The sequence below is a fragment of the Terrapene carolina genome, unplaced genomic scaffold (genome assembly GCF_002925995.2).
Source record: "Terrapene carolina triunguis isolate 2854851 unplaced genomic scaffold, T_m_triunguis-2.0 Scaffold23, whole genome shotgun sequence".
NCBI classification, from domain to species: Eukaryota; Metazoa; Chordata; order Testudines; family Emydidae; genus Terrapene; species Terrapene triunguis.
In genome coordinates this window covers 27,923,557-27,946,178 of record NW_020664374.1, presented here as the reverse complement: position 1 = coordinate 27,946,178, position 22,622 = coordinate 27,923,557, and the positions used below count along the sequence as shown (strand labels likewise).

General features: G+C 41.9%; 1 protein-coding gene across 1 annotated transcript in view; it reads left to right on the top strand.

Moving 5' to 3' along the window:
- The window catches only part of LOC112112035 (dystrophin), a 1,981,667-nt gene that overhangs the window by 740,128 nt on the left and 1,218,917 nt on the right, over nucleotides 1-22,622 (top strand). The window contains exons 12-13 of the mRNA XM_026649948.1: nucleotides 1,386-1,536; nucleotides 11,809-11,928. Of these exons, the coding sequence (XP_026505733.1) occupies nucleotides 1,386-1,536; nucleotides 11,809-11,928 (271 nt within the window). The remainder of the gene's footprint in view (nucleotides 1-1,385; nucleotides 1,537-11,808; nucleotides 11,929-22,622) is intronic.

The following is a 22,622-nucleotide window of genomic DNA, read 5'->3' as shown; positions in this document are numbered from 1 at the left end:
TTGTTAGTCTCTAAGGTGCCACAAGTACTCCTGTTCTTTTTGTGGATACAGACTAACACGGCTGCTACTCTGAAATCTGTAAATATAGCTTAAATTATGAGCAACTGTCCCTCCTGTGGAACATTCTCCAGTGAGTCAATCTAGGCTTAATCATCTCCCGCATCCAATTTAACAGCTATTACATTGTTCGGGGGAGGAGGGGGAGACATGGTTTAGTAATTAGAGCTTTACAGGACTTTTTCATCAAAATGTTTTTCGAATGGAAAATGCAGTTTCAGTAAAATCAAAATTTTCCACATAAAAAGAAATGAAATATTTCATTTGGGCTCAGGTAGACCTGAATTGAAACCTGCCAGGTTGTCTAAATGAAACAAACTGCTGCACCCACCTGGGCTGTCCCTGTTCATCATGGCCAACAGAGTAGAACAGGAACATGAGGCAACCAAACTGCAGCTCCCACAGGCACTGACTTTTATTTTTCCCAGTGGGTGCTCCAACCCTGCTTCTCCTCGGAGGCTCTGCCCTCACTTCGCCTCTTCCCCCCCTCCTGCCCCAAGACCCCCAGCCCACTGAACAGCTGTGGCTGGTGGGTGCTGAGCACCCCCTACTTTTTTTTCTGTGGGTGCTTGAGCCCCGGAGCACCCACAGAGTCAGCATCTGTGACCGCTCCCATGAGGCACTGTGGCAGGGTATGCAGACATAGCTTGATGTTAAACCAAGCTGAAACAAAATATTTCAAGATTTTTAGCATCAAAACTTTCTGTACATTTATGGCCCTAAAAATAATAATAAAAAATAAATAAATAAAAGTGTGTGTGTGTTTTGACTTTGTCCCAAATGAGGATTCCCCTTTCCCCTCCCAAATCAAAATATTAGAATTTCCCATAGGGTGGAAATTTCCAGCTTTTGACCAGCTCTTAATAGTAAGATGCACTGGTTTGAAGTGCCAGCAATAAATAGATAATGCCCAGCTAGTAAAGTGAGATATTTCACATTGACTGGTTCAAATCAGGCTGATCAGGATGGGCCAATTTCAGTATTACTGGATGTCTCTTAGTACATTGCCACAGAAATGAGTTGTGGCCTCTGTTTCCATCCATTTGAAAACATAAAATGGCACCTTTGTTGGCAGTCTCAGAAAATGGAATGGGCTTGGAATCCAAACTACCATCTGAGATGAATATATTGCCTTTCTAGGTAGTGGTTTAAACCCATTAGTAGGACAAGGTGGGTAAATCTGCAGTACTGTACCAGGGCTGGCTTGTGAGCACCTATTGATACAAGTATTAAATTTAACTTTTAAAAAAGTGCAAGTGTAAGCAAACCTTTCTGCTTACTGGTTTCTTACATGTACAAATGTAAGTGATGATTTTCCTTGTTTCTAGCTTACATAAAATTCTCATGGACCTGCAGAATCAGCAACTAACACAGTTATCTGACTGGCTAGCAAAAACAGAAGAAAGGACAAAGAAAATTGAGTCAGAGCCCCTGGGCCCTGATCTAGAAGACTTAAAACATCAAGTAGAAGAACACAAGGTAAGCTATTTTACATACGTACGTTACTGTTGGGAGTCAAAATATTGTTTAAAGAAGGAACGTATATCAATGAACTTTTCACATTTTTAAAGCTCCAAAACTAGTATTAGAGAAGAGTAGTGCAGAATATTTCATTTATTGAAGTTTAAGCTTTTCAGAATGACCAAGTCTTTGTATAGAGACTGCATTGCAATTTAGAATTTTTTAATAAGACTGGGATTTTCTTTATTCTTTCTCATATTCATAATTTACTAGACTAGAAATTCTGGTTGGATATCAAGAAAATAGGCAATTGTAATATCCTTTTTATTACAAAGCATAACATTTCAGATTTTATTACTCCCATGTTTTTTTCCTCTTGTCATCTTGTGCTTTCTTTTGTGTGCTGTAGTAACAACAAGACACGATTAGTTGTTATAATTGGGATTCCAAAGCTCAATAGCAGTACTGGGACTCTGAGTATGTAGCCCCTGAGCATTGTAAAGTTATCCAAGTGTAGTCTCTAGCTTTGTAATGGAAGAGATTTTTTTGAAAAATGTATTTAATTATGAAAAATAACAAATCAGCAATTGGGGAAAGAAAGATATTTGACCAAGCTTGTTTGCATTCTCATGTAGAAAAGTGTTTCTTAAATTGGAATGATTAAGAGTTAAAAACTGCATACATTAAATTAATAAGAACATAGGCAAATAAATTCAATACAGCAAATAAGAATTCTGGTAAGGCTGTGATAATCACTTTTAAAATGAGTCTTAAAAATAGTTACATAAAGCAGATTTTTAAAATTGTGCTAAATTCAATAATTCTTTGTGTATTTGTATATATATCTGTGTGTGTGTGTGTGTGTGTGTGTGTGTGTGTGTGTGTGTGTGTAGAAACACATATGCATCATGATAGAAGATAGGAAGATAAATATCAGAAAAAAACATAAGGCTTGGGAGATGTGATTCCAGAAAGTGTGAAGAGATTAAGGTGTCCTTCAACTCTGTGTTAGTGGTTCAAATCCAGTTCAGTTATAGTACCCACAAGTTTTTACCATCTGATCCCTTTTATCATCTTGGAATGAGTTGATGGTTTTAGTCCAATTTGTAGAGGGCAGGTCTTTCCATCACAAAACCTATCATCAGAAATTAAACCAATATACGGCTCTGGGGCGGCAGCAGAGGCCAAGAACTGCATGGAAACTGAGCTCTTCGCTTAACCATGACACAGAAGAGCTCTCATACTCATGAGGAAGTCTGGAAAAGCTAGTGGTGGTGCTGTTGCTGCTTCCTATGCTGTAATTGGTCTGTGGGTAAATAGAAGATTTCAGCTTCCAGGCTTTCCAGTCCAGCCCATTTTCTGAGCACTAAATGAAACTCCCCCCCCCCCCCAAAAAAAAAAAAGGGCAAGTAAAGGTGGAAAGATAATCTGGGACTGAAAAAATATATATGACAAGTTCACTCAGAAATTGTTTACTGGGTTCTTGTTTTTCTTTTGACATGTGTGGTATTTGAATGCTAATGGCATTAAAGGTAATAATTTCTTGTGCCAGTGAAACACTACATTCCCTTTAAGAACTTTGATCTTAATGGGTGCAGCTCTTTGTTTTGAGAGTAAAATTCTGGCCACAGTGACGTCAATGGAGTGTTTCATCACTGACTTCAGTGGGGCTAGGACTTCCACCCTGGGTCTCCAGGGTATTCAGAAATTTACCTCTCCCATATACTGATTCCACATTTCTGAATGTGGTGAGTCGGTTAACATTGTGGATGCATACTTAAAAAATAAGGTTTCAACTCCATCTTCTCTACTAAGGGATCATTCAGACAGTAAAGTGATCAAAAAGAGGTTTTTTTCCCTCCCCGTTGGGCATGGATTAAAATTCTTCGCAGGTAGAACCTGTCTGTAGGTAGTAACTGGAGGACAAGATGTTTGCAGACATTTCAAAAATATCTGCAACATTCACATAGAATTTATTTTGTATTATATTCTGCATCTGTGCCCCCTGATTCCTGCAGTATAACAAAGCTGCATACTCAGCAAAGATAAAAATTCATGACAGTATACAATGTGTGGGGAAAACAGTTGAAACCGAGTTTTATTGCACTAGATATGAACAACACAGTGAGTACTTAATTTCAGGATAAGGTATAAGTAATCTCTGGGTTTTGAAAGTTTCACATCCTTAGCATGGATGTATACATTCCCAATTACTGCATAGTATTAGTATTGTGGCATTTGTTGGGCGGAACTGGAGAGTTCAGAAAACAGAAATGAGAAGATGACATCAGATTGGGTAGTTACAGCCAGAATGATGGGTTGGTTTGGTAGATGGAATGCGGCAACTCCTCTCTTTCTCTCGTGTGTTTCTGTCATATTCATTCTTTCGCCTTATCTCCCTTTGATTAGTTCCTGGCCCCTTGTTTCCTTCCACACCTAGAATATCTATTTTGTTCATTTTATTTTCTGCCTCTTGACTCAAACTCTGTATCTTTGGTTATGTATAATCTCCCTTTTCTGTATGTTGTGTCAAATACTGCTCATGCTTTTGAGACTGATACTCCGATTTCTCTTTGTGGGCCCAGGTAGAGTGAGTGAACTCCAATCCTGAGAAGAGAAACCATTCAGTAAAACAGATCTAGGATTGATTGTTATTCACGGCCGGGAAAAGACAGAGGAATTCTTACCAGGAAGCTCCCCTTCTTAACTTAGTGTTGTACGAGACTTTCAGCTGGAAAGGACAGTTTCTATCTGAACTGTGCCAAAGACAAACTCCAGGGGGGTTTAGGGCCACAAAAAGGAACATGTTTATGGATCTCATGATAGGTTTGCCAAACTACTTTGGCGTAATTGTCCAAGAAACTGTCAAAAAGCATTTGACCTGTATTTTAGGTATTTTCTCTACTGATGCAAGTAGTCTTGGCTATGCATTTTAAAAACTGAAAGAAATCTGCCTACCTGAGAGAAACTGAAGATTGTTAATTTGCCTAGAAAGGCTACATATTTAAAATTTTGTGATTTAAACAAAAATGCACTTTTAAAATTATGTATAGATTTCACTTTATACAGTTAAACTAGCTAAAATTTTCAGAAGTTTAGAGTTTGATGGAGAATTGTGCAAAATTTTCATTATAAAAATAAAACCTTGGAAAGTTGCCACTTTTTGAGTTTGCAGTATGTCCCTAAAAATGAAAAGGTATGTGGGAAACTTTCTCCACACTTGGATTTTAATCAAGGTTGACCATGGAATTTCTCCCCCTATCTGGATACCTTCATCAGTATCCCAGTGCATGTTTTGTAATGTTGACCTAGGTTAGTTGGAAATGGTCGCACAATTTGACACATGGTAGTGGTTCTGGTTATTTTGTGTGAAATTCTGGCCTTTAAAAACCAATCCATTGACTTCAGTAGAGCCAGGTTTTCACAACTGATTGGAAAAGTATTCGCAACGGACATTTTGACTTTTTTACTAAGGAAGATGCTGCAATTACGTAGATCTCTGTGAGCTAGTACAATACTCTGCCTGTGCCTCTTTTGATCAAATTGATAACTGTATATTTTGGGAATCAATTTTTTTAGAAGTAATGATAATCGTAGACCTAGGAACAGATCTGTCATTTATGGCCTTCAGGGTTGGGTGGTTGTTTTTTGTTTTGTTTTGTTTGTTTTGAGAATCTGTAAGCCTACCACTGATTTTGATTTATTTAAATTCAATAAGAGAGGGGAGGGGGAAATACAGGCAGCACACAATGGGAGAGAGCAGAGAGTCCTGTATTATTTAAGGCTATTTGCCTTGCTTACAGTATCCCCCTGTTCTATGTATCGCAGATGCTGGTTACATTTTTCTCTTTATACAGATGCTGTATTCTGTCATGTTGAAAGATGACTATCCTCTGATGATCTTTTGTCTTTGTTACATGACTGACGCCTTCCTCATTCTTAAATAAGTCTGATATAAATTCGAGCTGTTGCCGTGTTTAATTCCCATTTCCTCTACGCATAGGAAACTAGCTTATTGGATTTCATTCTGTATGTTTGAGACTTACACTGCGACAATTGGGGTACTCTCCTGTCAAATCTCTCTTAACGATGTAGTCAGGGAGCTGATGGATTTTTAACCTTCTGAAGTTATAATTAAACCATTTTAACCCACACACCCGCTGACTGGATGATCTGGATCTAATTTTCAGACCTGGGCCCTTCTCTGGTTTTCATGTCACTGAACAGCAATTGTACACAGCTGCTCACACTCCTTCCACAAAAATCATGTTTGAGTGGGTGGGTATGAATAGCCCCATTTTTCTTTTTTGGTTCCCATTATTTTGATACATGGCACAATTATATATATCCTCTGTCAGAGAAAACCACTCTATTCTCTGAAACATCTGTTGTATGCTGCTGTGGAAAAAGGCAGTTTGTCCACTGCAGGCAGAGCTTATTATTTGAGACTATATTGATTTATTGTTGTTTTATCCTGTTACTCCTTGATTTAATTGCCAGGGAATCAGTCAGCTAAGCACATTTCTGGTGACAAGAGTGAGGATGTAGTTGGTGAAGCAGAATAGGAGCTCTGTCTAAATCTGCTTTTGGTGCTGCTAGATTATTTTATTATTTTTGTTATCCCAACATATGTTCATTTGTGCTGTTGTCACTGTCTGTGAGTGGTGCCCAGTTCTATTTCACCAGTGATTTGGTACAATGCAGTTGTTGTTAAGAATGGGAAGGAATTCTGGTTTTGTCCTTGCACTATAGTTTTTTTCCTATGAATTGCCATGACAGTGAGAGGGACAAGGTGGGTAAGGTAACATCTTTTATTGGACCAACTTCTGTTGGTGGAAGGTTCAGATTTTCGAATGAAACAGTTCTTCAGGTCTGGGGAAAGAAATCCGTAACTGAGCTAAATACAAATTGGGATTGATAGTTAAGCGTAGGGAATAACAGATGTCACTTGAGATTAAGTGGGTAATAAAGATTAGATTGTTACGCAGAAGGGGTATGGAGTGAGAAGTGTCCACCTATGGGTGATGTGGTGCTTTTGTCTTCTATAATTTTTCTGCGTGAGTTCATTCGAGAACATAGTGATTGTCGGGTTTTACCCAGTACACAGGTCAGAATGAGTAATAATATAGTACATATGATATGCAGAGCTGCTACAGGTTATGAAATTTATATAGTAAAGGTTCCCTAACACTTTCCATTATGTGACCTGTTTTCAGTTGCTTAAACCTTTTCTAGACTTTACCTATTCTGGCTGAAATTTTCCAAGCTTGCTCTTTCCCAGGTTGTCTTGGTGGTGTTTGTTTTTTAACATTTAACCTTTCCCGAGAGCAAGGGAAGGGGAAAAATAGGTAGTTTTGCCAGTGTTAATTCCACTCCTCCTCAATAATTTCACTGAAAAGCTCTGGCAACTATGATGTTTCAAACATGGCAGTGGGATAGCCCTGGGATCAAAGAGGTGTCTTTTGCTGTCCCCATGAAAATATACTAAAATTTATCCAAATTATAAGTCTCTGAAAATTGCTATTTTTACATGCTCAGAAGAGCTTGATTCTAAAATCTTTGAACATTCCATCTGCATTGAGAATGCCTCAAAGAACTCCCTGCCTACTGACTGCACTGAGTGTGTTCCAGTCTCAGGGAGGAACCCTAGATCTGGAGGACAAGGAAAAGGAGACTACAACAGCAACTATTTTGGCCTAGGGGGAGGTGTACCAGGCTGAAAATCAGGAAGAGACCATGAGTTCTGGTCTCAACAATTCCAGTAACTGAAGTTAATAATTTTGTGCCATTCAAAGCTCTTATTATTGAACAACATTCCTCTCTCGTAAATTCTAAGTCTGTGGCTAGCTAGTGAAATTCACATACTCTACTGCCCTTCCTTGCAGTCTGTGAAGAAAGAGGGAAAGGGGTTTGCTAATGCCTTCTCCATGCCTTCTGAGGCTCCCCTCTACCAGGGGAATCCCAAGCGGAGGGCTTTGCCTCTTGCGTAAGTCCTCTGCAAAGAATTTGCCAAGGGAATGGAACAAAAACAAAAATCTGCCCCACTATATTGATTGTGGCCATTTGAAATACTAAGGGAATGTGGTCTAGATGTACTATAAGGTAGGTGCATAACTGATTGAAAGACCATACTCAAAATGTACTTATCAATGGATTGCTGTCAAACTGGGAGTGCTTGTCTAATAGGTATTATGTGGGGGTCGGTGCTGGGTCTGGTGGTATTCAATATTTTCATTAATGACTTGGATAATGAAGTGGAGTATATGCTTATAAAATCTGTGGATGATAACAAGCTGGAAGGGGTTGGAAGCACTTTGGAGGACAGCATTAGAATTCAAAATGACCTTGACAAATTGGAAATTGTGCTGAAATCAACGAGATTTAATTCAATATAGCCAAGTGCAAAGTACTACACTGAGGAAGGAAAAATCAAAGCACAACTACAAAATGGGGAATAACTAGAAAGGCTGTAGAACTTCTGAAAATGATCTGGAGTTATAGTAGATCACAAACTGAATAAGAGTCATCAATGCAATGCATTGCAAAAAAGGCTAATATCATTCTGGGGTGCATTAACAGGAGTGTTATATGTAACTGTGTCCAGGTTTGGGTCCACACTTTAAGGAAGATGTGGACAAATTGGAGAGAGTTCTGAGGACAGTAACAAAAATTATAATGATAAAAGGTTTAGAAAACCTGATCTATGAGGAAAGGTTAAAAACAAATAAAAACCAAACAAAACTGGGCATGTTTAGTCTTGAGAAAATGGTGACCAGAGAGAGGGGACCTGATAAATCTTGCAATATGTTAAGGGATGTTATAAAGAAGACAGTGATCAATTGTTCTCCCTGTACACTGAAGGTAGGACAAGGTATTATGGTCTTAATCTGCAGAAAGGGAGATTTAGGTTACATATTAGAAAAAACTTACTAATTATAAGGGTGGTTAAGCTCTGGAATAGGCTTCCAAGGGAGGTGTGGAATCCCTGTCATCAGATGATTTTAAGAACAGAGTGGGCAAATGCATGTCAGGAATTTGGTCCTGCCTCTGCGCAGGGGGCTGGACTAGATGTTGGTTGGAGGTGGCTTCCTGCCCTGCATTTATGAGAGTCTCTCCATTATCAAAATGTTAATTGACAGTACACGGGTGTTACTTTGTAAGTATAACTACCAAGAGAAAACAGATGTAGACTGAAATGTGTTACATAAGAACATAAGAATGGCCATACTGGGTCAGCCCAAAGGTCCGTCCAGCCCAGTATCCTGTCTGCCGACCATGACCAATGCCAGGTGTCCCAGAGGGATTGAACCTAACAGATAATGATCAAGTGATCTCTCTCCTGCCATCCATCTCCACCCTCTGACAAACAGAGGCTAGGGACACCATTCCTTACCCATCCTGGCTAATAGCCATTAATGGACTTAACCTCCATGAATTTATCCAGTTCTCTTTTAAACCCTGTTATAGTCCTAGCCTTCACAACCTCCCCAGGCAAGGAGTTCCACAGGCTGACTGTGCTCTGTGTGAAGAACAACTTCCTTTTATTTGTTTTAAACCTGCTGCCCATTAATTTCATTTGGTGTCCCCTAGTTCTTATATTATGGGAACAAGTAAATAACTTTTCCTTTTTCACTTTCTCTACACCACTTATGATTTTATATACCTCTATCATATCCCCCCAGTCTCCTCTTTTCCAAGCTGAAAATTCCTAGCCTCTTTAATCTCTCCTCATATGGGACCCGTTCCAAACCCCTAATCATTTTAGTTGCCCTTCTCTGAACCTTTTCTAATGCCAGTATATCTTTTTTGAGATGAGGAGACCACATCTGTACTCAGTATTCAAGATGTAGGCGTACCATGGATTTATATAAGGGCAATAAGATATTCTCCATCTTATTCTCTATCCCGTTTTTAATGATTCCTAACATCCTGTTGCAACTGCCACTGCACACTGCATGGACATCTTCAGAGAACTATCCACAATGACTCCAAGATCTCTTTCCTGATTAGTTGTAGTTAAATTAGCCCCCATCATATTGTATGTATAGTTGGGGTTATTTTTTCCAATGTGCATTACTTTACATTTATCCATATTAAATTTCATTTGCCATTTTGTTGCCCAATCACTTAGTTTTGTGAGATCTTGTTGAAGTTCTTCACAGTCTGCTTTGGTCTTAACTATCTTGAGCAGTTTAGTATCATCTGCAAACTTTGCCACTTCACTGTTTACCTCTTACTCTGAAGCATGAAACATGCACATGGATGGTGGCTTCTGCATATTAAGGTTTCCTGACTTTTCCCAATACAATAATGTTTTCAGTTGCTTATAACTTTGCCAAACTTTAACCATTTGGCATGAAGTTTTCCATGCTAGATCTGTCTCCCGCTGATTTTTTTTTCTTTGAAAATTTCAACCATAACAGTTCAGTCATTCTTGAGAATGAGGGTAGGGAAAAAATTGTGTCCCCCCTCACTTGTGTTTTAGATGTTCTAGTGTCCCCATGCTTTAGAGCAGGGAATTAACATTTGATGGATGGGTCATCTTTGTGACACGGATGTGCTGTTATCATCTCCATAAAAAAACTGCCCAAATTTGGCTAAGTTATAAAACTTTTAAATATTGCAGTTTGCTTATGCTCAGTAGAGATTTGTTAGATTTTAGCAGCATAAATCCCCAAAGGTCCTGTCTTCACTGATCATGCTCCAGCCTGGAGCTGAGCAGGATTTTCTTTGCAATTTGTACCTCTGAGGGGGAGGGGGGTGGTAACTGTACTGGATCTGGGTTTGGGCATCAGAACTGATAACAGGGAGCCTGCACTCTGATAGTGATCCCCTCCCCTAGGTCAGGCAGTAGAGGGCACAACTGCCAGACCTGGGGGAGCATGAAGATAATCGACTTGGACAAGTCTAGGGAGAGAGACTGGGGCAACAAGCTGCCAACTTTAATTCACCCTTCCTGTGCATATGTTTTATTCTAGTCTTTAATTACATTATCACATACTGGCTTTTTCCAGTGGACCCTTGCCTTGTTCAGTGCACAGGGCAGAGCTGCTCTGGGGATGCAACAAGGTTGTGTAGTAAAGGGTATTGTTGTCTGTAGGACCTCTGTTTCACTTATTGCAAAAGTTGGAAGGAATGTACTGAACGAGCAGGGGGTCACAGGAAGAGAAAGGATAGTCTCATGTCTAAGGCACTTTTATGCTGCCCTATGGAATTCAGTTCTACAGAGTTCCTATGTGATACTGGGCACTGAAACCAAATTTTTTACAGGTGGTTTCTATTTGTTTGTTCATTTCTGGGTTCCTGACTTGAGACCCTGGGGTCTGATTTCCAGAAGTGCAAAGAATTCGCAGTTGCAGCTGCAGTCAGTAGGAACAGTACTTGCAACATATAAAGTGTTATGCAATGCTAAGTACTATGGTCCTCAGAGTCTGAGACTGGACACCTAAAATTAACAGTTTCTTTTGGCCTTAATCTCTCTATGCCTGTAAAATGGGGATGCTACCACTCATCCGAAAATAAATTCGTTAATGTTTGTAATGCACTCAGACTATAATGTTGAGTGCCAAAGAAAAGGCCATGAGGCAGTAAATAAAAGAAAAAAAATGTCCATTAAGATAAAATGTAAACTATCTTCAGAGCAAGGTTTGAATAGTGTACAGTAAATAAGGCAGGGGCTACACATTGAACAATGAGGAGAAAAAACACATTGAATAGCTGCTCATTAAGTAGGCACCAATCATCCTGTGTACTGATTGAAGCAGGGGTCCTGTGGCAAAAATAGTATGTGATCATGTAATTAAAGACTGCATCATAATGCACCCACACAAGAGAGGGAAAAGTTAAGGTTGCACAGGCAACCTTAATACTAGTATTTCCTAAGTTTTGGGTATTTGACATTGCAACTTTAATAATGTTCTTTAACATAGTTTTTATGTGTAATACTATAACATATACAAACACTGTTAAAAAAGTAATCTAATATCCATTTAAAATGAGCAAGCAATTGATATTTATAAAATGTCAACTACACAAGCTCAACAAATCTTTTTCAATCCAAAGTTTCATTCTGAATGTTGATGAGAGAACTAAACACTTAGAGAGGAAACACAGATTGTACTAGATAGTTTTCAAGAAAGGGACAACTATACTTGCATATTGTAGCACCTTACTGCTCATGTATTCCCATTTTTTAGTCAGAGATTCTACTCTGGCACAGAACTCTGTTTAGGGACTGGAGTCTTCCTCTCTAAAGAGCGATAATAGATTTTTTCCCCCTTTTCTTTTTAGGCACTTCAAGAAGACTTGGAACAGGAACAAGTCAGGGTGAATTCCCTTACTCATATGGTAGTTGTGGTGGATGAAAGTGGTGGAGATAAAGCTACTGCTGCACTGGAAGAACAACTTCAGGTAAATGTTGAATTACTTTATATATTAAAAAATTAGCATCCATCTTAAGCATCCCTCAAGGAATATTTTTGTCAGTCCCTTTTTTATGTGCATGGCTAAATGTAAATATTTGGGGGGAAAGTGCCTTAAATATTTAAAAATGTGAAGTTTTTTTGTATGAAATCAAAAAAAGGGGTTACATGCCATCTATAAACTAAAGATAAAAAAGCAATTGTCCAGCCTTCCTTGTGCACTATGTACACAAAACCCTTCTTTTAGGTTCTCTGGTACAACATTCACTCTGACAATATGTCTGAAATATTTGATCAAATGAGCTTTAAATGATTTGGTAAGCTCTGAGTTACTCCAGACACAGTGGTACAAGCGTACCTGTCCAGTTTGCAATCTCAACCACCTTATCTTATTTTTTCATTTTTTTCTGTGCGCATTTGTTTTGTATCCTGGTGAAATGTCATCTCTCCAGCCAGCTGCTTCAGGCTACTTATCTCTGACACAATTTAGTCTCATGCTCAATCTCCAAATAGGGGAACGAGAGGAAAACAAGTTGGCTGCAACCGCTTTAGGGCTCAGACATAAGCAGGCATTTCATGTTCATCTGGTTCAACAACAAAACTGAGTTGTTTGCAACCATCTCTGTTCCTGATGCTGCATTGTCCTGTGTCACTGGGGTACTGAAATTACAAGAAGAGCAGTTCCTAAAGAAATGCAGTATCCATTGTGGCTGATAAACTGAGGAAAATTGTCATAACGTGGAACAACATACCACAGCATCTACTCTTACTTAACCTTTAAAAAAAAAGGAGGGGAGTCCAAGAACTAGAGATCTTTTCTAAACTTTCCATGCTGTGTACAGGAACAATAAGTGATAAATTATGCCTTTTCCACTGAAATAATGTCCCACTCATAGTGTAAAAAAAGGGGAGCTGGGGGATGGTAGGGAAATTCAGAATAAATGTTATGTCACCTAGTCTACTGGAAGAAAGTGTGACCACTGCTTCTTATACCAAATAGATGTTTCACTACTAGCTTGTTTTCCCACCATCCCTCGTTCACCTCTATCTATTTTAGATAGTCTCTGCCCTCTGTAAGGGGGGAGGGATAGCTCAGTGGTTTGAGCATTGGCCTGCTAAACCTAGGGTTGTGAGTTCAATCCTTGAGGGGGCCACTTAGGGATCTGGGGCAAAATCAGTACTTGGTCCTGCTAGTGAAGGCAGGGGGCTGGACTCAATGATCTTTCAAGGTCCCTTCCAGTTCTAGGAGATAGGATATCTCCATTAATTTATTTACAGTGCCTAGCACAGTGGAGCTCTGACTGGGGACACTAGGTGCTACTGCAGTGCAAATAATAATAATCAGCAGACAGTCAATGAAATGGAAAAGTGGCAAATTCAAAACTGATAAAAGGAAATGGTTTTTCACACAATGCACAGTTAGTCTTCTCTGATCCAGCATGGCATTTCCTACATTTACGAGCATACCTTTAGGCACTCAGGTTTAAAAAATGTGCTCATTGTTATTACCGGAATTCTTAAATATGCAAGCACAAAATCAGAAAAGCAGATATTGTTCTTAATTACATATGCACAGATATATTGCCTTTTAGCACTATAAATGTGGCTTTTAAATTGTAACCCTCATTGGAACGTATGTGAGGGGACTGCACAGTACCAGAAGCGCCCAGAAGAACAGCTGACTCAGCAAAAATGATAAGAAATTTTATTTCTGAAGTTTGTTGGAAAAACAAATTTTCAATGAAAATTATTTTTTCCCATAAATTGTGTGTTGGCAAAGAAATTTTTCATTTGGGAAAAAAAAAAAACGTTGAAAAAAATTCAAACAGCTCTAGTTACAAGGGTCTTGCACATCTGGGCAGGACCAGTCACACTGTGATCCTTAGGTCTCAAGGATCAGATTGGGGGCAGTCAGTGTTTTCATTGTCTTCTGTTGTTTAGTTCTCTTGTGAGTATGATGTACAACTTCGAAGCTGATTGTGTTCTCTAGGAGATTCAAAAGTGCAGAAGAAACTATGAACAGCCACACTGATACAATAGCATGACAAAAACTATAGGTATGTTTATGAAATCTTTGAGTGTAAGACAGGATAACTTATTTTTTCCCCCTTACTATGGAAAAGAATTAGACTTTTGAAGGCATACTGAACTGCCCCTATATTGGTGGAATACAAGTTCCATGGTAAAGTACGGAGGAGATATAATTTCGTCATTGGGAATTGAAAGCTCTAATGTGGCCATTTTAGCCCTGAATTATTTGCAGCATCTTCACTGCCACTTCACTGCCAGATTTTCACAGACATAAGGACTCTGATTATTGCAACCAAGTTTGTAATGCCTTACATTTGAAAAATAAATCTGAAAATCTTCCTCAGTGTCATCTGTCACTTTAGCTGAGATTTAGTCGTCTTTTCTCACATATGTCTTTGTGGTTCCCATCATCCTCTGAAATGAAATTAGTATTGGGAAGACTGCTTTTTCTGTGAATCATCTGGAAGGTAATTCCTCCTTTCATTTCATGGAAATGAAATGTGGGTTTAGGTTAAAAAATGTACTAAATATAATTAGTTATATTACTGTTCCCTGCACAACAGACTTTTTACATAGGATGTGCCATGAAAAGGATCCCTTAGAGAAAGTTCACAGCACAATTTAGGCTTCCCCCGCCCCCATTAAAGACTTTCTTCTGCTGCTGTTTTGCTGTTCAGAGAGCATGTAGGTGGAGAGTTGAAAAAACCTAATAGTGCAATAATTTAGGTTAATTTAGTGCTTATAGGGAATATGCAACCTATGCTTTTTTTTTTTTTAGGATACAAAATAGTGATATGCACATCTCAAAAAGTTCAGAGGTGTGGCTGAAAACAAATAAGCACCCAAACTTAATGCAATCTTTGACATTTTTGAGGTCCGCTTCTTCTCTCCCTGTGTGTCCACCCCACCCCTTCAACACTACTATCTTCGCCCATCTTCAGGACCAGGGCCAAGTAATCAGCTTTCCCCCTCCTCGTTGTACTAGTGGTGGCAACAGCAGTTACATTTATTGGCACTCTGAAGCTTTCTTGATGGCATAGCTCCAGCTTGCAAAATATGCATTGAAATCTCCAAGCTGAATGAGATTCCTTGTTCTAGGGTGTTAGTGGCAGGATGTACTATGGAATGTGACAAACTAGTAGTACTGTGTACAGTGCAGCTGTACTTAGGAACAAATCATTCTGTTTGTCCTGAGAAATACTGGTGCATTTTTTATTTATATATGGTTCATATGGGTGCTTCATTTGTAGCTCCAATAGCAAAGTGAGACATAGAAGCTAGTCTACATACACACACACACACACATTCAAAATACTCTTGTTAAAATTCAGATTTCTAGAAACTTAAGTGTTTGGGCATGTCTTACAACTTCAAAATCTGACCCATTCTCTGTGAAGTTTTCATACGTTACTGAGGCCATTTCTAATGAAAATGGAACCATTTTAGAACAACTGCTGTTTGGGGCAAAAGGAGTAAACATCTTGCCCGTCCGTGTATTCACAGCCAAATTACTGCTTTTGTGAATTTTCAGAGGTAGAAAATGGTGAAATAAAATTTTGGAGAATTTCATGACTTTCTTCCCTCAATTTCACATAGCCCCAATCAAAGTTTACCTGCTACCATCTCTCTCAACTTTGGTTTTGTAAAAGACATGATAACGTTATCAAATGCTTATTTAAAAATGCATTGTAAAGACACACAAATAATATTACATACAAAAAACTACATTAAAAGAACATTAAGGTAGCAAAGTGAAACTCTTATGATAGGAAATGCCAGAATTAAGGTTGTCTGTAGCTTTTTTCCATAGGACCTTTGAACTTTTCTAATATCTCACTGGAAGACAAACCTCTTGTTAAACCAAAATTATTAATTAAAGCCACTAGCTTTAGCAAAATTGAGTAACTCTGTGCTGAGGAAAATGTGGATTCACTATTTTTATGATGAAATTAACAGTTCATAAATTTAAAATCTACTTTTGCCATCCAGTATCCAGTGAATCCCACTTTTTCGTGTGTGTGTGTGTGTGTGTGTGTGTGTATATATATATATATATATATGGAGCCTAACAGCCACCGTATGTTATTTGCAGCTACCCATTCAAATTTGGCCTTACCTACAACCCTGCAAAAAAAAAAAAAAAAAACCTATAAAAGCTCTTTGACTTGCCTAACTAATGCTTCTAAGATGGTACTGACATCAACTCCACCCGTGAGAATCCAGGATGCAAAAACCTCATACAGTTACTGCACCATATGCACCACTAAATCAATCCCAGCACCTTTCACAACATAGTATTCACTTTATCACCTAATAGTGGCAATTTTTATCCTTATCAACAGGTCATAACTCTGTCTTTTATAAGATTGCAGGGATAGCTTTTTACAATCAACTTGTACATCTCTTGGTGCACACATAAATCCGTATGCCTGAGCCTACTTCTTGAAAATATGCTCTTAAACTTACCTGGACATGGTGTCTAATGCAGCTTACTCTTTTCCTGAAATTTAGAGAGCAGACAGGTAACTGTCCCTCATTAAACACTGTTTCTAACATTTCAGAGTTACTTCAACTATCCATGTACGATAGACCTTGTCTTGCATTTCTTGTCCCTTCCATTTTTAAATATAAGGTACCAGTGTTCTTTTTGGGTCAATATTTGTCTGTGAACATCTCGGTCAAAATGAAATAATCTGTCATCTTCTATTTGAATTTCATTATCTGGCTTCCCAGTGGGGGCTCTTAAACTGTTTTGGATACCTAGACCAGTATACCAGAAGGGGATATAAAAGAAAGAAATTAGACTGCAGCAGCATCTTAGGGTATGTCTACACTACGAGAGTAGTTCGATTTCACTTAAATCGAATATGTGGAATCGATATTGCAAAGTCGAACGTGTGTGTCCACACTAAGGACAGTAATTCGACTTTGTGAGTCCACACTAACAGGGAAAGCGTCGACATTGGAAGCGGTGCACTGTGGGCAGCTATCCCACAGTTCCCGCAGTCCCCGCTGCCCATTGGAATTCTGGGTCGAGCCGCCAATGCCTTCTGGGTAAAAAAATGTGTCGGTGCTTTTGGGTAACTGTCGTCATCCGTCCGTCACTACCGCCCTCCCTCCCTCCCTGAAAGCGCCGGCGGGAAATCAGTTCGCACACTTTTCTGGTCAGTGACAGCGCGGACGCCACAGCACTGCGAGCATGGAACTCGCTGCGACCATCGCTGCAGTTGTGTCCGTTGTCAACGCCTTGCAGCTTATCATCCACCTTTCCCAGAGGCAGATGCAGATAAATCAGGCGAGGAGGCTACGGCACCGCGGTGAGGGCCTGAAGTCTGAGAGTAGCACAGGCCTGTCAGAAAGCACGGGACCCAGCGCCGAGGACATCACGGTGACAATGGGTCATGTGGATGTTGTGGAACGGCGATTCTGGGCCCGGGAAACAAGCACGGACTGGTGGGACCGCATAGTGCTGCAGGTCTGGGATGAATCCCAGTGGCTGCGAAACTTTCGCATGCGGAAGGGGACTTTCCTCGAACTTTGTGAGTTGCTGTCCCCTGCCCTGAAGCGCAATGACGCCCGGATGCGAGCAGCCCTGACTGTCCAGAAGCGAGTAGCCATAGCCCTCTGGAAGCTTGCAACGCCAGACAGCTACCGGTCAGTCGTGAACCACTTTGGTGTGGGCAAATCTACCGTGGGGGTTGTTGTGATGCAAGTAGCCAACGCAATCGTTGAGGTACTGCTCTCAAAGGTAGTGACCCTGGGAAACGCGCAGGCCATCATAGATGGCTTCGCCGCGATGGGATTCCCAAACTGCGGTGGGGCTATAGATGGAACTCACATCCCTATCCTGGGACCGGACCACCAGGCCAGCTAGTACATTAACAGAAAGGGCTACTTTTCAATGGTGCTGCAAGCACTGGTGGACCATCGGGGACGTTTTACAAACATCAACGTCGGATGGCCGGGCAAGGTTCATGACGCTCGCGTGTTCAGGAACTCTGGTCTGTTTAGACAGCTGCAGGAAGGTATTTACTTCCCGGACCACAAAATAACTCTTGGGGATGTGGAGATGCTATAGTCATCCTTGGGGACCCAGCCTACCCGCTAATGCCCTGGCTCATGAAGCCCTATACTGGCGCCCTGGACACTGAAAAAGAACTCTTCAACTACCGGCTGAGCAAGTGCAGAATGGTGGTGGAGTGTGCTTTTGGCCATCTCAAGGGGAGATGGAGAAGCTTACTGACTCGCTGTGATCTCAGCGAAACCAATATCCCCATTGTTATAGCAGCTTGCTGTGTGCTCCACAATCTCTGTGAGAGCAAGGGGGAGACCTTTATGGCGGGGTGGGAGGTTGAGGCAAATAGCCTGGCTTCTGATTACGCCCAGCCAGACAGCCGGGCGATTAGAAGAGCCCAGCGGGATGCGCTGTTCATCCGGGAGGCTCTGAAAGCTAGGTTCCTGAGTGAGCAGGGTAACCTGTGACTTTTGAGTTTGTGTACAGAGAAGCTGAACCTGCCCCCGTTTCTTTACCCAGTCAATGTTGACTATCCTCTCCAGTTACATACCCCCTTCACCCCCTTCCAACACACCTTTAAAAATAAAATGACTTCTATTTTGTTAATGGACACCGTTTTCTTTATTACTGTTTTCGCGGGAATGTTTTAAACCTGGGATGCAGACTGTGGTGGGGAGTGGGTGTAGTGTACTGATGCAAATGGCGCTTCTAAACTGCAGGAATGACAGGCTCCGCAGTGGTGGACTGGTTGTTTCAACGGAGCCTGCCAGCCCTCCTGATGGGGACTGCGTGTATGTGGTGGCTATGTGACTTTGTGGCAGGGGGAGGAGGGTTACAGATCCCCTGCAGCGTGGCTCTGTGATCCAGGATAAGGGCCGTTGCATAAGATCTGTAACTGCCCTCCCCCGCCACAAAGTCACAGAGCAACCCCCCCCCCCCCCAGAACATGAAAACCACCTCCCAGACTGACCAGGGTAACTAGTGACTGCACTGTGTGTGTGCCCTGCTGCTGTCCTGTCCAATTACCAACCCCCTTACCCCCCTTCAGACAGACTCTCCTCTAAAGAACATGATGGAAACAGTAATGAACAGAAACGTATTTTTTATTAACAACCACACATGAAACTGGGGGGTGAAACTTGGACGGGGGCTTGGGTGAGGCGGGAAGGAAAGGATTTTTCAAATTTTGGGGAATGAGAGCCTTCTGGTGCTTGAGCAGTCTGCAGGGGTGGAGTGAGAGTTTTCACGGACTCTGCCGCCCCTCCTTCTTTGGACTTTGGGTGAGGGGGGTATGGGACTTGGTGGCGGGGGAGGGCGGTTACTGATAGACTGCAGCGGGGCTCTGTCCTCCTGCCTCCGTTCCTGCAGAACATCAATAAGGCGCCGGAGGGTGTCCGTTTGCTCCCTCATAAGTCCAAGCAGCGTTTGAGTCGCCTGCTGGTCTTCCTGCCGCCACCTCTCCTCACGTTCCATGTGTGTCCAGTGCATTTGGGACAAGTTCTCCCTCCACTGGGTCTGCTGTGCTGCCTGGGCTCGGGAGCAGCCCATTAGTTCTGAGAACATGTCCTCCCGCGTCCTCTTCTTCCTCCGCCTAATCTGCGCTAGCCTCTGGGTGTGTGATGCCAGGCTGGGTTGGGAGACAGTCGCAGATGTGGCTGTGGGAATGGGAAAAAGGGAGTGAATTCCTCAGAAAGATAAATGTAGTTGTGAACAAAGAACATAGTCTTTCTCTGTGAACAAGACCATGCACTGTACCTATCACATGCGCACTCAGGACAAGGTCGAATTTTCGGCCCTCGCATTCAGTGCCTGGGGTCTTGCACTGCCGATTTGAGAAGCGGGGCAGGACACCGGAATTTGTGTAGCAGGCAGACATGGTAAGCCGTAGACTTGTGGCTGCTTAAAACTTTGATAGTAGTACTGGCCTCCTTTCACATTGAAAGCAATGCTAGTCCCTGCTGCCAGCAATCCGGCAAACATCAACTCTGCCCCTGTCCCAGCCCCTCGCGGCTGTCCCAGGGAAAGATCCCTGTATGCCGCCCCTCTGCCGCCTCCACCGCGTGGCTGTAAACCGGCGGTTACAGTTCTGTAAAGGAACGGGCAAGCAGTCCCAATACTAATATTCCCCTACCTAATTCAAAGCAGGTCACCATGAGCGACATCACCCTGATGAGGATCTCAGACAGAGATAAAGAAAGAATGTTTCGGGAAAGCCTGCAAAGACCAGGGCCGTATGCCGCCATGCTCTGCAGGGCAATGATCCCGGAGTACCTGATGGTCTCCTGGCACGGAAACGTTTCATACCACGGAGGACCCAATAAGGCCGCTCTCCCCAGGAACCTGATGCAAAGGCTTTCCAATTACCTCCAGGAGAGCTTCGTCGAGATGTCCCAGGAGGATTTCTGCTCTATCCCCAGACATGTAGACCGCATTTTACTGTAGCTGCAGTGGCAGGGAGTAAACAGTAGAGCGGCTTGGGCAGAACAATCATGCAAAACCGGACATTGTTAGATTTGTTTTTAATAGTTGCACTGCCAGGGACTGAAACGTTAAGCGCCTAGGGCAAACTAATCATGAGAAACCCATTGTTGGTATTGTTAAAATTCCTGTTCTGTTAAAAATAAATGTTTAGAGGTTTAAAACACTTACTGGCTGATCCTTCCCCTGATTCTGTGTCCTGGTTAACGGCTGGGGATGGGTGGTAAGGGATCTCTGTGAGGGTGATGAAGAGATCCTGGCTGTCGGGGAAATCAGCGTTGCAAGCGCTGTCGACTGCCTCGTCCTCCTCATCTCCTTCCTCATCTTCCCCGTCCGCTAACATGTCCGAGGAACCGGCCGTGGACAATATCCCATCCTCAGAGTCCACGGTCACTGGTGGGGTAGTGGTGGCGGCCGCACCTAGGATGGAATGCAGTGCCTCGATAGAAACGGGATGTCTGGGGCTGGGCTCCGGAGCATCCATTTGCCTCTTTGGTCTTCTGGTAGCCTTGTCTCAGCTCCTTGATTTTCACGCGGCACTGCTTTGCATCCCGGCTGTATCCTCTCTCTGCCATGGCTTTAGAGATCTTCTCGTAGATCTTTGCATTCCGTCTTTTGGAGCGCAGCTCGGAAAGCACGGACTCATCTCCCCACACAGCGATGAGATCCAAGACTTCCCGATCAGTCCATGCTGGGGCCCTCTTTCTAGTCTGCGATTGCACGGCCATCTCTGCTGGAGAGCTCTGCATCGTTGCCAGTGCTGCTGAGCTCGCCACGATGTCCAAACAGGAAATGAGATTCAAACTGCCCAGACAGGAAAAGGAATTCAAATTTTCCCGGGGCTTTTCCTGTGTGGCTGGTCAGAGCATCCGAGCTCGGACTGCTGTCCAGAGCGTCAACAGAGTGGTGCACTGTGGGATAGCTCCCGGAGCTATTAGCGTCGATTTCCATCCACACCTATCCTAATTCGATATGGCCATGTCGAATTTAGCGCTACTCCCCTCGTTGGGGAGGAGTACAGAAGTCGAATTTAAGAGACCTCTATGTCGAACTAAATAGCATCGTGGTGTGGACGGGTGCAGGGTTTATTCGATGTAACGGCGCTAAATTCGACATAAACGCCTAGTGTAGACCAGGCCTTATTAACCTTCAACCAAAGCAGATCCTAAATTGCCTTCTGATCCAATATCTAACCAGCCAGGCAATCTTTTCCCAACATCCTTTGTTATGTCACCAGAGAGGCTTGAATACTGCCTGAAAGAGTGAGTCGCTCTTAGGTAAACTTGAGGTAAAGCTACTAGAGCAGGTATTTTAAAACTTTATCATATAGGCCACATTTTTATAGAGAAATTATGAGCATCCCCTTTCCCTTCTGTTTCAAGAACTACAGAAATTGCTTAAATGGAAAATTAATATTAAGAAAGTATTTAAATGTTTCTTTTAATGTCACATAGCAATAAAAACAAAGAGAGCTAGAACCGTGTGTCCAGCCAGTTCTCCATGGACTGCTGATGTACTGGTAACAAGCTTGTTTGATTCTCTAGTACCGCTGTATTAGAGACAATGAGCACTAGAGTACAGTGGTACTAGGGAATCAAACAAGCTTCTTACCTGGACTGGGAGTTAAGAATTCCTCCACTAACATCCTTTGGAAGTGAGAAATCAGATTGACCTCCTTCAGCCCCCTTCCACACCACAAGGAAATGACAAGATTTCTGTTCTTTGAGTCACCAAACCCCCACATCTCTGAGTCACAACCAACCTCCTTTTGTTCACCTCAAAGACTTAAACAGTCAATAGGGGATCACTACCTGGACATGAAAAGTCATGATCCCTTTTAGTCAACCTACTATTTATTTTTCATTTAAATTCACCAGCATCTTTACTCTGTTATGTGAACTTTGATACCACTAGACTAGAGGGACTTTACCCTTCCAGTATTCCCTGGCACAGAAGGTAAAAAGGAGTTGTGTCTGGAGCCTACTTTGCTCCAACTGTCCTCAGTAACCAAAAAGACCCTTAGGGACAGTCACCAGCTCCCTCTGCCCAATGCTGTATCTAGAGAATCATGGAGTTTTAATGTGCATCCTGATGGGCCTTCCTGTTTGCTTAGCTGAGGGAAGCTGAGACCCAGGCCCTGATGTTAAAGGTAGTTTTAT